This window comes from Vigna umbellata, chromosome 4 (assembly GCF_029865625.1).
Source record: "Vigna umbellata cultivar VRB3 chromosome 4, Vumbellata_1.0, whole genome shotgun sequence".
Lineage (NCBI taxonomy): Eukaryota > Viridiplantae > Streptophyta > Magnoliopsida > Fabales > Fabaceae > Vigna > Vigna umbellata.
The window spans coordinates 29,072,363-29,084,487 of record NC_142168.1 but is presented as its reverse complement, the minus strand read 5'-3'; the positions used below and the strand labels follow the sequence as shown (position 1 = coordinate 29,084,487).

The window sequence follows — 12,125 nt, the reverse complement described above, 5'->3', positions numbered from 1 at the left end:
ATATATATATATATATATATATATATATATATATATATATATATATATATATATATATATTAATAATATTGCTTTCAATCCACTTAAAAGAAAATTTGAGGTTGGAACTTAATTTTCTGGCTTCTATTTAATAGAATTTCCTAAAAGAAAACTTTTTTTAAAAACAAATTAGGATAGATCATAAATTAAATTATCAGCAACTCTAATTTTTTTCACGTTTTATAAAAAAAATCAAGAAATATGCTTTCAATAATAATAACTACATCATATATGGCTTCATTTATTTACGACTGGTCCAAACTTTGAGTCCTAAAAGTTTTCATTAATATTTATAAAAATAGTAATATAATATATAATTTGAATAATGAACTAATTCAAAAACCTAAACAAATATAATGTCAAAAATCAATTATAAAAGAAATAACAATTAACAGGTGAATAAAGTTCTATTTTTTTAATCTATAAATGCACCTATAATTTAAATTATACAACCTCAGAAATACTATCCACTGTCAAATATAGAATATAGAAAAACAAATAAAAATTATCTTAATAATTATTCACAACAGAAGACTCTTAATATTCATCTACATTTTGGAAGAGTAAAATGATTACTTATCCATATTTATTACATAAATAGATAGAATTAGTTATTAATGTCATTAAAAAGTTAAATCCTACCATTCAAAGCCATCATCAAGTTAAGAAAAACAATAACGAATTTGGTCCTACGCAATCCTAATCTTAATTATTCAAAATGAAATGTCGTGAGAAAAAGCAAGTTACATCACACCATTCATGCCCCTTCTCCAAAATTAAGGAGGCTAATTAGTGATTAATATCCCATATGAATTTAGTGAAATGAAATCTATGTGTTTGGGTGTTAGATTGGGCGTGGACCTTGACACGTGTCAAGTTGCAAATGTCATAAAATCTTAATCTCACCCTAATTTTCTGTCTTTTTCCCTCACTAGTTCCTCCTTCAGCCACGTGACCCTTCACGTGTCACCTTTCCATCCTCTGAGGGATCTCTCCCTACCACACTTTCTTCCTCCTTCACGCGCCTTCTCCATCCCACCGTCCATTCCTCACCCATTTCCGAATCAGCCACGCAACCAACACACACGTGTCACAAAACCAACGGCTCTCCGAATATTGTTATTTTAATCTTATCCCCATTTCCCTCCATCTTTCCTTATAAATTGGTCTTCCCTCCCTCCAATGTTTCTCTCATTACATTCACTAAACCTTATACAACTTTCTGTCTAAACAACTTTCTATTTTTCCTCACCGTTGTTATTTTCTCCTGCCATTTTTTTCAGGAGAATTCTAATAACAAAGAAAGATTTTCATCCAATTGTAAATCATAAAATCTAAGAGAATTTCAATCCAATTGTGTGAATCGCAAAATTGTCCAAGATTTTAATTCTACTGTTCTTTGGAGAATGGCGTTGAGCATGACTAACCAGATGGGGAGCTTGGCCGGAGCGGCGGCGGCGGCGATGGACTCTTCCTTGAACACCGGCGACTCGCCGGCGGCGCTGGTGTTGAAGTCGCCGGCGATGAGTATGAAGTGCAAGGCGGTGAAGACGGACGGCGTGGAGGGACTGTCGCCGCCGACGAGTCCGTGCAGGTCGGATCTGTCGGCGGCGTGTAAGGCGTTCGCGACGGACGTGGCGGAAGAGAAGGAGTACGACGTGGGAGGGAAGAAGGGAGAGGGGAGTGGCGTGCCGGTTTTCGTGATGATGCCACTGGACAGCGTGTCGGCGGGGAACACGGTGAATCGGAGGAAGGCGATGAACGCGGCGATGGCAGCGCTGAAGAGCGCCGGAGTTGAGGGGGTGATGATGGACGTGTGGTGGGGGCTGGTGGAGAGAGAGAAGCCTGGAGAGTATAATTGGGGCGGGTATGTGGAATTGATGGAAATGGCCAAGAAACATGGCCTGAAGGTGCAGGCCGTTATGTCCTTTCATCAATGTGGCGGTAACGTGGGAGATTCTTGCAAGTGAGTAATGTCATCTCTTCGTTTTTTCATTTCTGTTAATAGTTATGGAGAAGACTGAATCTAATTGCATGTGAATAGATTATTAGGATTGATAATTTTTATACATATTTTTTTATATTAGCAAGTATAAAAACTAGGTTGAATTAATCTGAGTTTTATATTTTTAAGATTCTTTGCATTAAGCTTGTATATAAAAATTATAGTAATTGATCAGGAAAAAAAATTAGTTTATGACGACGACTTGGGAAAATATAATTGACAGTGGCTCAATCAATTGCAAAAAAGTTCTACATGTTTCTGGAATCTAGATATTAATTTAACACAAAACAAGATAGAGACGTAATATTTGAATTAAAAAAATAAAAATTCGGAGACACAACTTGGATGGATTTCTTGCAATTTTCATTTTTTTTTTGTCTTTCTGATAGTTTTTTTTGAAGAATAAGTAGATGTGAATTTCTTTTTTATTTTTTGACACAGAAGTAATGGTTTTTAAGTGCTCAGATTTAAGTTTGTTTACGTTTTTTCAAAATTACGTATCTTGAACCGAAATTTGCGTTCATTGTTATTAGGTGCAACACTTTTCTGGAAAAATAAAATAAACGAGTAAAAGGGTTTTTTTGATAGGGAGCTGAACCCATGCCATGTGATGTGAGGTGGACTTGTATCACTTTGCTTCAAAGTGACCTAGGAACTTGAAATAATTGGGTCTTGTGTATTATTTAGCCTTTTCTCTTTAGATGAATTATTACTTTTTTATTTTCATGATGATTGAAAATTATGAAGTCAATTAAATTATTTTAAACTTGATTATTATGTTTTTATTATAATTACAACAATTCAAAAACAATTTTAAAAAATATTATTATTCAAAGAGGCGTGGTGAATACGGTGCTGCTAGTGTTGTTTGATTTCGTTCCTTGTGGTTCTCAAGAAAAGCATCTAAAATACATGAGAAAAGTGTGTGGCTTAGCTATGGGAAGGAAAATGGGACCACACGAGACTTCTAGTTCCTCTGATTCACGTCGTTATCGCCACAAAAAGTAGACAAAGATTTTAGGATCTCCCTGTAATTTAGTGGATCCGATATCTTACTTTGTTTTAAAATAAACATTTTAAAATTCTTATTTATTAAATAAAATTAATTCTATCAAATAATTCAAACCGGGCAAGTTGAAACTTCGAACTGGATCCCTGAGTAATAGTTCTTACTTGTTTGATTCTATAGCTAGTTGCATTTTTTGGATTTCCATTTGTCTTCTTTGTGGGCTTATGAGATTGTTGTTCTTGTCTGTAGTATTCCCTTGCCCAAATGGGTTGTGGAGGAAATTAACAACGATCACGATCTTGCATACACTGATCAATGGGGAAGAAGAAATTATGAATATGTATCACTGGGATGTGATACTTTGCCTGTGCTCAAGGGCCGAACCCCAGTTCAATGTTACGCTGATTTCATGCGTGCTTTCCGAGACACTTTCAAGGACCTCCTTGGTGATACTATAGTGGTAAATAACTGTCACCCTCTGTGTAGAATTTTTCTTACCTGAAATTGTTATGTGCTCCTTAACTTCTTACCTGAAATCCTGTTACTGGCATAATTCAGGAAATTCAAGTTGGGATGGGACCAGCCGGTGAGCTGCGCTACCCTTCTTACCCGGAGCAAAACGGGACATGGAAATTCCCAGGAATTGGTGCTTTTCAATGCTTTGACAAGGTATACTTGTGGTTTTTGTTTTCCTTATACTTTTTTGCCCTCTGTATATAATTGCTTTTCTTCGAAAATGTATTCTAAATATCTCAATATTTGCCAAAAATTTATTTTAGCCCTATATTTCAAAACGGGTAATTTTGATCTCTATATGATTTTTTTGTAGGTTGATATTTTTATAAATGTGGTTGATTTTCATTTCTAACCTTATGTTTCATATCTATTTGGCTTGGGACCACATTTTAAGGAATTCAAGAACCAAAAATATTATTTTTTTTATATAAAAATAATGCACCCAAAACACATTTTATCCTAAACCTATTTTTCTTATTTTTATTATTACTTGGACCACATTTCAGAAATACAAGAATAAAAGATATCCTTTTTTTAATGTAAAAATAATGGATCCAAAATACATTGTACCTAAATCCTTCATTTACTTGGACCACATTTTAAAAATACTAATTTTTAAATATAAAAATAATAATCTAAAAGGCATTTTATCGAAAAATGGATTCAGTTTGTCTATGTAATTAGTTGAAATCGTTTTTTTGTATTTAACTTATACAGAAGCATACATCTAACTTAACTAAAAACATTATCGCATAAGAAATTCAATTTATTTTCTTTCTTTCTTAGTTTCTTACAAATGCTGATAAATTTATCCAAAGACTATACAGATTTTGCTTTGCTTTGTATTTCTAATGTTTAATTATGCGGTGTGGTGCAGTATATGCTGAAAAGCTTAAAAGCTGCTGCTGAAGCTCAGGGTAAGCCAGAATGGGGAAGCACAGGCCCTACCGATGCTGGCAACTATAACAACTGGCCAGAAGACACACAATTTTTCCGCAAAGAAGGTGGAGGCTGGGATGGTCCATATGGTGAGTTTTTCCTCACATGGTACTCTCAGATGCTGCTGGACCATGGTGATAGGATTCTAACATCAGCCAAGTCAATCTTCGACAACACTGGAGTTAAGATCTCAGTGAAAATTGCTGGCATTCACTGGCACTACGGTTCAAGGTCTCATGCTCCAGAACTCACAGCAGGGTATTACAACACCCGTTTCCGTGATGGCTACCTCCCCATTGCTCAGATGTTGGCACGCCATGGTGCCATTTTCAACTTCACCTGTATCGAGATGCGCGATCACGAGCAGCCACAGAATGCCCTCTGTGCTCCTGAGAAGCTGGTGAAGCAAGTGGCTCTGGCAACACAGAAGGCTCAGGTGGCACTTGCTGGGGAAAATGCACTGCCACGCTATGATGAATACGCTCACGAACAGATCATAAGGGCATCAGAGTTGAATGTGGACGGTGAGTCTGGTGACAGAGAGATGTGTGCATTCACATACCTGAGGATGAACCCTCATCTGTTTGAAGCAGATAACTGGAGGAAGTTTGTGGCGTTTGTGAAGAAGATGAAAGAAGGGAAAAGAGCAAAGAAATGTTGGGAAGAGATGGAAAGGGAGGCAGAGCATTTTGTGCATATTACACAGCCTCTTGTGCAAGAGGCTGCAGTGCTCATGCACTGAGAATATTTCTTGGAACATCCTTGTGTTGTGTTGAAGATAGCGACTAGGAAACAGTCACAAAACCAGGCTGTGTGAAAGTTTTAGTGAACAAGCAGCCCGGCTTTGTGGCTATGAAGATATGAATTTTGTATTACATTGTTGTTTTCTATTCTATGCACCTAAAACTTCTATTTCTGTATCTAATATCAAAGGCTATTCCACTTGTACAAACTAGTTACTTATTTATGTACCATTGAATGTTTTTCTTTTTTTTAATTGTAAGCTTTGTAAATTTTATTTTACATTTATAAACCGGTTTTGTAAAAGTTTAAATTTTGATTTTGTACATTAGAATTTACTTTGGTATGAAATTTATTTTAGTAAGATTTATTGTTTTTCAAGTTTATTATTAATTACTTTATTAGGTTTAGAATTCATTTTTTAATATTTAGTTTAGTTTATTAGGTTTAAAATTTAAAGTTTATTTTAATAAAATTTATTATTTTTTGAATTTATTATGTTATTTATTTTTTATCAGGTTATTTATTATTATATTATTTTTGTTGGTATTCTTGACATTTTATTCCAATAAATAGGATGTATGAGGAAAAAAACTAATACATAATCTGCCATATAAATCCACTTCTAATGTCTTTCTCAATGAATTTCATCAAAAAATGAAAGACTTGCAGAAAATTTCAATGCCACAGATAACTGCTTACCAGTAACTTGTCCACTTGGGTACAAGACAAAACCATTTCAAGATTTTCTGCAGGAAGTTTGCTGAATCAACCTTTTAATTCCTTATTTTATTTGTGTTCATATTCAATACATCAATGGTTTGCGTGATCAGCTACACTATACAACACTATAATTAATTTTAAAAACAAAATTTGTCAATTTGTATAGATGTACAAAATGTTTTGAACACTAGTTCTTATGGGTGATCTAAAGTTTTGGCAAAGAAAAAACTTGATGATTCTCATGACTAACATGTAAAAAGATAAAACGTGTCCATTAGAAAACGGCTTTGACCATGATTGTGTGAAAATATGACTATTATCTTAAAATTAAAATACCAATGATTCTCCCTAAATCTTGTAAGTGTTGTTCACTAGTTGCTTATCTTTCAAGACTTTTCTTTCCTTTCATCATCAAAGTATATAAATTAAAATTTGACTAATGTGTAAATTAATTTGTAACAATTTTCTTATATGAACTTCTCTAAAAATCAATTTCAGTCTATAAAATATATATTTTCCTCTCTTATCATTTAATTTAAGGGGATTATGTATTTTACTTATTCAACTTACTGAACATTATATATTTTGACTTTGATTGGTATTTAATAAGAGCTAAATATTTCTAATTAATTAGTTCAAAACCCCCTTTTAGAATTAATTTAATATTTATAAAAATATATATACTATTATTGACTTAAACTTACCTCATTTCATATTTCTGAAGTTTATTTGTCTAGAGACTCATTTCTTAATCACCTTTCTTTCTTTCTTTCTTTTTTTCTAAGTTTTTGACTTCTTAAAGTTTCAAATGACTTGCTCAATACATTATGCAAACGAGTCCTTGAAAACTAATATGAATTCACAAGTCTTAAAGCAATTTTATTAGTTTGAGTTTGTATAACATTTTTTTAAATAGCATAATTTTTTAAAAAAATCTATATAATAACCATGAGACAATAATATTTAGAGGATTTAAAGGGTGACTTAACTATAAATTTGTCTTTAAAATCATGTTAAAATAAAAATTAAATTGGATAAGTTCAACTCTTTAAAGATTACATGTGATGAAGATGATTTTAGGTGCCCTTTTCATGAGGGAATTATGATCTTCTACGCATGATGAATGTGTTTTAGAAGTTGGGACAACCTATGAATTCTTTTATTAAGATCCATCCTAACTTATAAAACAAGCATGCTCATGTTGGATATGAACACAAATTTGAAACATAGGAAACCCACAAGATGCATGTGTTGTTGTGTGTAAAGATTAATGAATTCAGTTCACCCACTTTACTTTATCCAAATCTTTTGTTTATTTAGTGCTTTAGATTTTGTGTAATTGCTAGAAAATTTGTTTTGAAAAAAATGGTTGTGGATTAAAACGAATTTAATAACATTAAAAGAGTAAATTAAATTACAAATAGTTATTTATAACTCCTTAATGCTGGTAATGAAAAGAAAAATAAGATGCTTCTAAGAACACTTATTTTAAAATTTGCAATCAATAATATTGATTTCTTACATTAATTTTTTCACACATTTTTCTATTTTTCTTTTTTTTCAGTTAAACAACTTCAATTTTAATTTATTTCTCTTTTATTTTACTTCATTTCTCTTTCTTTCCCCTTCTTTATTTCTTTCTTCTCTACCAAATATAGGTATTATTTAAAAATTATCAGAACTACTATATATATGTATAAAAGGTATATTTGAATTAAATTTTCTAGAAACATTTGTAAAAAAAGATTATGAAATCATTTTCCTATATTAAATTAGTTTATATAAAAATTAATTTTATAAATTATTTAATATTAACATATATTTTTAACTTATGTGTGAAAAAAATTGAAATAGAAAATCTTATAAAATAATGACTTAATTAAAATTTAATATTCCTTCGTCATCTCCTTCTTACTTGTCTTATCTCCTCATGTTAAAACTGTGAGGTTTTTTAGTTTATTTAGACAAGTGAATTTTAATGTTTTAATTCAAAACATGTTCAATAATGAAATAATTTTACTCTCCTATAATTTTCATGTTATAGAATAATCAAGAAATTGTCAGGTTCAACACTAATGTAAATGATAGTGATTGTCCCTTATTATACACTACACTATCAATGAAAAAAATCATTTATTTTGTGTTAATTGCAATATCACTTTACATTAACAATAAATCTCACATTTTTTAACATAGAAGGACAATTAAGGAAGATAATGAAATAAAATAATAAAAATGTTACTAGCATAATGAAAGAATAACATTAAAGAATCAATTGAAAAATATAATTTTTTTTAATATTTATAAACTAAAAAAATTAATAGATATAATCAATTCAAAACAGTTAAATTTATAATAGATTTATAACTTAGTTAAACCTGTAATAATTTATCTAAACAAATCCAAGTAATTAAGTAATAATTAGAAGTATTTACTTATAATTCTTTTTTATATAAAACTAGAGTTAGTTATCTCTATGTTGACACTCTAGAGAAATTTTATCCTTTATCGTCATATAAAACTTATTCCTACATTCATCTCTATTTTTTTCGGTGTTTTCGAGAATGTTCTATCTGCTTTCAATATATTTACACTTCAAATGAATAATAAAAGTAAAAAGATTTAATATCTTTAAGTTTTTTTAATTTTGGTGAACATGATGATAATAACAATAACAACAGTTATAATAATAAATATTAATATTAATAAAATAAAAAGTATTTAAAAATAATATTTATGGAAAAAATAATATGATATCTGAATAAAAAATCCTAATAAAAGTAATAATGACAACAATAATTAATTAATAATATTATTAATCTTATTATACTTTAATACTGTAATATAATTAATAAAGATATTTTTTAAATAATTCAGATTGTGTATTTGGAATTAATTTTTAAATTCAAAATTATCTTTCAAATTGTATTGAAAAAGTATCTTCTTCGAAAACATCTTCCAGGATAAACCATCAGATGTATTAAAAATAAAAGAGGTGCAAGGTAATTTTACCTTTTTTATTATAATTTTTATGAGAAATTACTTAGGGTTTATAAATATTTTATGATGGTGCAGGGAGAAAAAAAACTAAGTCCATAAGTGATTGTAAGAATTGGACTAACGTTTCAAAGCCCAATTTTGTTTGCTCGAGTTGGGCCTATCCATGAAGTTCTTGTTTTCTTTCGAAGCCCAAAATCTGAAGATTTTCTTTTCGAAGCAACATCATGAGCATGCCAATAGAAACACTTAAGACCTAAGTAACACTTTTAAAATAAAATAACAACTTTAAATATAATCAAAAGCTGTAAGTAGGAAGAAGTTTCAATTTTAAATATTATTTCAATTATGTTTTAATTATGTACTAAAAGTTATTTGGAATTTTTTTTCAAAGAGATATAATGAATAGCTCATTTAAAGGTGCATTGAAAATAAAAAATATTATATTTTATTTTTTGAAAACCAATTATTGAGCTAGTAGATTATGCTTCTTCTATCATATCCATATATAAGCCATTAAACGAGTAAATCACTACACTAATTTTAGAAAAAAAAAACAAAATAAAAAGGAGTATATATTTTTAATTAAAAAAAGTTAAGAGGAGAGAAGTTTTTCCATATCAAAGTCAAAAATAGCTAATTTACTTTCTAAACTTATACTTTACCATCAAAATTTGTTTCTAAAAAAAAATCAAATAAATTTCTGAACTCTTTAAAAAGTTTGACTTAACTTCCTTTTCATCTTTAGACACACATTGTCATTGTCCCTCAATTTATTGAAAATAAAAATAATAATTACAGAATCTTAAATCTTTAAAAAATCAGAAATTTATTTAAGTTTAAAAAAGTGGCGTGACAACTAGATACAATTTTTGAAGAACTACGAAAATCAATTGTACCAATATAAAGTACAAAAAAGATTGGAAATTGGTTGAGTTGAACGTGATTCGATATTTATACAGTTGTGTATATATACATAATGTAGGAAAAAATAAGGTATAAATATTAAGGTGCAACATAAATTAAAGGGGTAGTTCAACAATAGCTGTTAATTACTTACCAGCCAATTAAGGGTATACTACTATCCGTACGTACGTATTAATGTGTACACTACACAATACAGTATATAGAAATACATAATATATATTATATATATATATATATATATATATATATATATATATATATATTTATTTATTTATTTATTTATATTGATGGACATAGTTAACAGTACAACAAGAAACATGCATGCAGTTGGGAAGACGACAGAACCAAACACAAGTAACATATATAATGCTATTAGCTATCTGTTTCTTGTCAGTTGAACTACTGCAATTCAATTTCATCCTTCCTCTCTTAATGCTGCTTCTTCTGCCCATGCATCATATCTTTTCTCTTTATATTAATTATATATATAACAATTTTTATTTTTTGAGTATGAACAAATACATTTATGAGATCTCATATTGATTATCAGATGTTTATTACAAGGTGATTTAATGATGTAGTTAGAAGGAAGAGTGAAAGAGGGTGTGGATTCATATATTTTCATTAGAAAAAAACAAACAACTAATTTAATTAATTATGTATAAAATTAATTTACCTAAGAATGATTATCACCTTACTAGTTAATTAATTTTGTGAATATTATTATACACAATCTATTTTGGAAAAAAAAATTAAATATCAATAAATAATTTAAACATAATGTGTAAACGTGTAATAGGTTACTTATTCATAGAGGTCATAAATATTAATTAAATGTTTTTTTTTGTGAAAAAAAATAATGAAAAAAATATTATGTATTAAGGTTTATATATCAAAATATGTTTAGAACTTAATTTTAAGTCTAATTTAATTAAAAAAAATTGATTTATAAAATAAAGTTTACCTTCGTATATTGTCAATTGATCTTATTTTTACTAAATATAAAACTTTCAACACCCTTCTCATGTGAAAATTTATATCTCGTGCATGAAACCCGCAATTAATAAATAGTATGATAGAAATATGAATAATGGAAAAACAATCAACAATTTTCACTAAAATATATATATTTTATTCTCAAATATCAAATATCAAGAAACGCATATAAATATCAACTAATTAAAATTAGAGATAATTTAGACATTAGTTTAAAATTTTAAAAACTAATGTTAAAGACCAATTTAAAATATAATTCATAAATAATTTATATTTTTTTATTGGTAATAGAAACTATCTTGTATATCATAATTTTTAATTTATAAATTGGTATGATTATACTAACTAATTATTTTTAATCTCTAAAATTGATTTCGATTTAAGGAGTTCTATAGGGAAGCTGAATAATTTATGAACTAAAATTAGATCTAAACTTTAAAAGAAATTAACATGACATAAGCATGCCTTTATGAGCCGTACCATTTTCTTTAGTAAGTTGAACTATAAAAGTGTTTTGTAGAAGACATTGATTATAATCGGTTTATTATAGGAATGTAAAAGATCTAATTTATTTAACCACCATCAGGTGAGATTCTATCGTTAGTTAGTCATCATTTAAATATATAATCTACAACCTACTCTTCTAGAGAATAATATAACAGTAAAAAAATTACCCTTTTAACATGATATTAAAAAAATACAATTATATATAATTTTAGTGATTCTACACAAGCTAAATAAATTGTTATATAAGTAAGAATAAATCTCATATATTGTAAAATCAATTTTATAAAATTAAGTTAAAATTAAATCTTGTTTCACAATATAATAATCATTGCCTTTTTTCGAATTATGTACGAATTAAATTAAAGTTATACATGCATCCAAAAACATAATATTTCATTGTAAAATTACTCAAAAATAAACAAAAAGATATTTTAAGAAGATGATGAGAATGATGATAAAGAAAATAAGAGAGTAACTTAAAGAAGAAGTTTGATAGGAATTAATGATGAAGAAGAAGATTATTTTGGATGGATGAGCTATATGGAAGTAGCATGCAGGCGAGTGGTGGAGAAAAACTAAGATACGTTGCAAAACGAGAATAAAAAGTCAACTCAAAAAGAGACAACACGCAATTGATAGTTTGTTTCTTTCTTCTTTTTCATTCTTACGATGGATTTGAGAAGGCAACTAAAAAGAAAATGCTAATCATACACTCATATTTTTTTT

The 12,125-nt window shown here is 28.7% G+C and overlaps 1 protein-coding gene across 1 annotated transcript; it reads left to right on the top strand.

Annotated features, from left to right (window-relative positions):
• The first annotated feature begins 1,227 nt into the window (after positions 1-1,227).
• On the top strand, positions 1,228-5,505 carry BAM1 (beta-amylase 1). The gene is made up of 4 exons (XM_047291505.2): positions 1,228-2,005; positions 3,303-3,513; positions 3,612-3,722; positions 4,447-5,505. The coding sequence occupies exons 1-4, from the start codon at positions 1,446-1,448 to the stop codon at positions 5,248-5,250; spliced, it is 1,686 nt and encodes a 561-aa protein (XP_047147461.1). The 5' UTR covers positions 1,228-1,445; the 3' UTR covers positions 5,251-5,505.
• Positions 5,506-12,125: the final 6,620 nt, after the last annotated feature.

Excerpts from the sequence above, each read along its gene's own strand:
- BAM1 (XM_047291505.2), top strand. The coding sequence starts at position 1,446 with ATGGCGTTGAGCATGACTAACCAGATGGGGAGCTTGGCCGGAGCGGCG. Across the intron at positions 2,006-3,302 it reads AACGTGGGAGATTCTTGCAA|TATTCCCTTGCCCAAATGGG; the intron begins GTGAGTAATGTC and ends TCTTGTCTGTAG. Across the intron at positions 3,723-4,446 it reads CTTTTCAATGCTTTGACAAG|TATATGCTGAAAAGCTTAAA; the intron begins GTATACTTGTGG and ends GGTGTGGTGCAG.